The sequence below is a fragment of the Emiliania huxleyi genome (assembly GCF_000372725.1).
Source record: "Emiliania huxleyi CCMP1516 chromosome Unknown EMIHUscaffold_204, whole genome shotgun sequence".
NCBI lineage: Eukaryota > Haptophyta > Isochrysidales > Noelaerhabdaceae > Emiliania > Emiliania huxleyi.
The window spans coordinates 180,421-184,185 of record NW_005200562.1 but is presented as its reverse complement, the minus strand read 5'-3'; the positions used below and the strand labels follow the sequence as shown (position 1 = coordinate 184,185).

General features: G+C 62.1%; 2 protein-coding genes across 2 annotated transcripts in view; both read right to left on the bottom strand.

Annotated features, from left to right (window-relative positions):
• EMIHUDRAFT_113996 (hypothetical protein) overlaps window positions 1-1,132 on the bottom strand; it is a gene marked incomplete at both ends in the record, with an annotated part of 1,942 nt that extends 810 nt beyond the window's left edge. The window contains one exon of the mRNA XM_005781286.1: window positions 587-1,132. Within this exon, the coding sequence (XP_005781343.1) occupies window positions 587-1,132 (546 nt within the window). The remainder of the gene's footprint in view (window positions 1-586) is intronic.
• A 1,142-nt stretch (window positions 1,133-2,274) lies between these two features.
• On the bottom strand, window positions 2,275-3,260 carry EMIHUDRAFT_234445 (hypothetical protein; the record flags this gene model as incomplete). The annotated part of the gene is made up of 3 exons (XM_005781285.1): window positions 2,275-2,362; window positions 2,548-3,014; window positions 3,147-3,260. 3 exons carry the CDS (start codon window positions 3,258-3,260, stop codon window positions 2,275-2,277), a joined length of 669 nt encoding a protein of 222 aa, XP_005781342.1.
• Between the last annotated feature and the right edge of the window lie 505 nt (window positions 3,261-3,765).

Here is a 3,765-nt window from a genome sequence, read left to right as displayed (position 1 = left end):
GCGACGGGAGGCGGGTCGGCGTGTTGAGCCGCGCCACGCCCTCTCCGTGGCCAAGGAGGCCTACGACGTGCTCCTCCGAGCCGCACGACGAGAGCCGCCCCTCGCCGTCGATGAAGACGCTGTGCGTTTGGCCTGCCGCCGCCCTCGCCGGCGGGTTGGACTCGCACAGCAACGCAGCGAAGCACAGCCACCGCACGGCGCAGCCCTCGTCCTCAGGCTGCGCCGGCAGCTCGAAGCCGCGCTCTTGCGCCCACAAGCGGATGGCCTCCGCCGCGAGCGAGGCGTGGAAGAGCAGCGAGGCCACTGCAGAGAGGAGAGAGGAGAGGGGAGAGGAGAGAGGAGAGGAGAGAGGGAGGAGGGCGGGAGGAGGGGGGCGAGGAGGCGGGGGCGAAGAGATGGCAGAAGAGCCGAGAGGTCGAGTGTATCTCAGGCTTGCGGGTGCCTCCTGTGACGCGCCGCTGCCGGTCGTTGCGCTCGGCTTGTAGCTTGGCGCGGCGGCGCGGCGCGGCGCAGCGGCGACGGGGCTGGGGCGGCGGCGGACGGAGGAGAAGCGCGGGTCGGGCGCGGACGGCGAACTCGCCGCGACCGCCGCGACGGCGAGCGTAACTGCGTTTGCAGCGATGGCGGCGTTCGAGAAGCTGCCCGCCGCTGCTGGCGCCGGCGCCGGAGCCTTTGCCGCCGGCTTGACCTTGCCGGCCTTGGCGGGAGGCGGCGCCTTTGCGGACTTCCTTGGCGCCGCCTTGACCGCAGCCGCGGTCGACTTGCTCGCCGGCTTGCTCGCCTTCTCGCCCTTCTTCCCCTTGGCTGCCGGAGGCGGTGGCGGCGGCGGAGGAGGAGGAGCAAAGATGGTTTTGGAGGCGAGTAGCGCGAGTAGACCTGCGCCGCCGCCAAGGATGAGGCGACGGTCGGGCGTCTCCTCCTCCTCCGCGACGCTCGCTGCTGCCGGCAGTGCCGCCTCGACGGCCGTAGCGTCCGTCTCAGCGGCGGCGTTTTTCGCCTCGGCCACAATCGCGTCTTCCGCCACTGGCTCGGAAAGAGAGATGCGCGCGACGCGGTAGGCCGGACGAGGCCGGAGCGGTGCTAGCAATGCGGAGGTGCCCGCCGCGAGGAGCGCAAGAACGAGGAAGCGCATCCTGTGAGGTTTGCAGTGTCGCTGCGGTGGGCCGTGATGTCGTAATCGGCGTGCGGTGTACTCACTCACTCAGCACAAACCTATCTCTCTTTCTCTCGGACCCTTCATTCTTTCTGCTATAAGATTTCCCACCTGCGTCTTCTTGCTTTCTGCATTCTGGATTCCTGGATTCTGCCAGGCACAGGCACAAAACGGAGTCAGGTCGGAGACAGTCAATTATCAGGCAGTTATTGGGTCAGAATGGCGAATGGGGGACTGGGGGGGTGGCGGACGGGGGTCGAATCGAGCTCTATGTGCTCGCGAGGAGGTCCTGGCCGCCTCCGTGAGGACCTCCGTGTCCGTGAGGACCTCTTAGCTTACCTACCAGTGAGGACCTTCTCGCGCTCTATCTCTGTCTCTGTAATGTCTCTGTCTCGCCTCGATGGGGTAGCGGTTGCTCTCTCTGAGTTTGAACGACGTGCCTCATCGAGAGCCGCAGACGAAGAGGTCCTCATCCTTCAAGAGGTCCTCAGAGGCACAAGATGCATCGAGGCACAAGAGGTCCTCATCAAAGAGGTCCTCAATTGCAGCGTGTGTCAGCGCGACTCGCGGCGTGTAATTAGCGGCATGTTCCGGGCTGCCAGCGCTGCATCACATTCATTCAGCCAAGTGTTTTGTTTGCAAACCACCCACGCCAGTCAGCCATCTTGTTGCCAGCCATCCAACACACTACACAGAGGCAAAATTCCCCAAAGGAGCGTATATGATAGAGAGAGATGTCCCACATGTTCTTTGAGAAGATGAGCATCGGGGGGTCACACTATGCGTCACATCCGAGAGTCTTGCACTATTTTTTTACTTTACAGCTCCACTTCTCGCCGCCCCATAGCCTCGGCCCTGGCTGCTGGCAAGTGGCATCTCCGCGTCTCCCTCGCGGGCCCCCCTGTATTTGCTATGTCACAAACTGACAAACTCTCAAAAGCGACGGGGTGAATACACACACCGAGGTCTCCCCGGCATAGAGATCAAACCGGAGGCGCTGTTCAGCACGAATGAATGAACGTACGTTACGTGGCGCGACCCCGCCGCGCGCACCCGGTGGCAAACCACCGGGCGTACGCGCCGCGCCCTCCGCGCGCAACATGATGCATGCCGCTCCCGATTTAGATTGGGCCGTGTGCGTCGAGCAGCCTCTGCGTCATCGGCCCATAGTAAACCTTGCTCCAGACGTTGCCATCGGGGAACTCAAGCCTGGCGAGGACAGCGGGAAACTGTGGGGTGGTACGGTGTGACGCGCAGTGACTCTTAGCGTCCTCTCATCGCGCATTCTCATGGCGTACAGAGAATGACGATGCGGATCAGCCGAGTGCAGCCCACCCTGCGGCGTCTCTCTAGGTGCTAGAGGTTGCTTGGCAGAGCTAGTTCTAGGTTTGCACTCTGCTGCGTCTAGGTGCTCATGCCCAGTGACGCCATTCTTGAAGACCTTCTTCGCCAGCAGGTCGGTGGGGCCGCCCTTTGGCGAAAAGTCGATGGTGAGGCTCTTGCCGTCCTTGGCCATCGTGCCGGTGAGGGTGAACTCCTTGAAGTTCGCGCAGGTGTTGGAGGTGTCGTTTGGGCCTCCGCAGAACCGCTGCTCGTCCGAGCCCTTGATCTCGACGTCGCCGAAGCCGGTCACGAGGACGCGGCGGTAGCCTTGCGGGTGCGCCGGGTCGGTGAAGTCGCCGTTGAAGGCCTGCGCCAGCCGGACGTTGTACGGCTCGAGCACCTGCGTCTTGACGCACGACGACTTGGCACCAGTCTTGTCGGCCGACCGCCAGTTGCACGTCCCTTTGTTGGGGTCGTTCTTGTACTGCGGCAGCTTGACCGTCGGCGTGGCCTTGCCCGGCGCATCGCCGACCGGAACCTGAAGCGATGAAGTAAAGGCCGTAAGTGGCGATGTATCGCTATAGGCTGCTCGCTAGACTGCTGCTAGGGCTGTTGCCTGCTGGCCCAGCGGGACGGGGGAGATGACGGGCTTCTCGTCCGCCGTCGCCACCAGCGGCACGCCGAGCGACAGCGCGCTCGCAGCGCCGACCAGGGCTGCGCGGCGGCCTGGCTCGGGCGGCGGCAGCGTGAAGCCGACATGGATTGCGGAGCAGAGCGCCAGCATGGTGCCGGAGTGGTGGGCTTGAAAAGAAGAATTTAAACAAAACAACTCTCTCTCACAGCACACAGGCTCGACACAGGAAAAGAAGAAAAATCGCAGAACACCGAAGTGCAAGTGCACATCATCATCGCATCACCTCACACTAGCAGCACTTCGGAAATCATCCCCTTACTTCGATTGACCAGGTCGAGAGCGAGTAAATGCACAACGCTCGTCCAGGTCAAGGCGCGCGATACACTGGTTGAGGTCTTGAGGACCTTGGAGCACTTGGAGTGCAGGACCCATGAGGACCTCTGGCTGATTCACCTCTATTTTTGTGATTACCACGCCTCTTAGATACGTCACGAGGAGCTTGCTGGCGTACCTGAGACTTCGAGGTGTAGCACAGACAGGCGGGCAGGCAATGACCAATATTGAGGCCGCTTTCACAACGGACATACATGCTGCACTTGCAACAAACAACAGCAAAGGAACATTACATACTTAGATCATCAAAACATTTACCGCC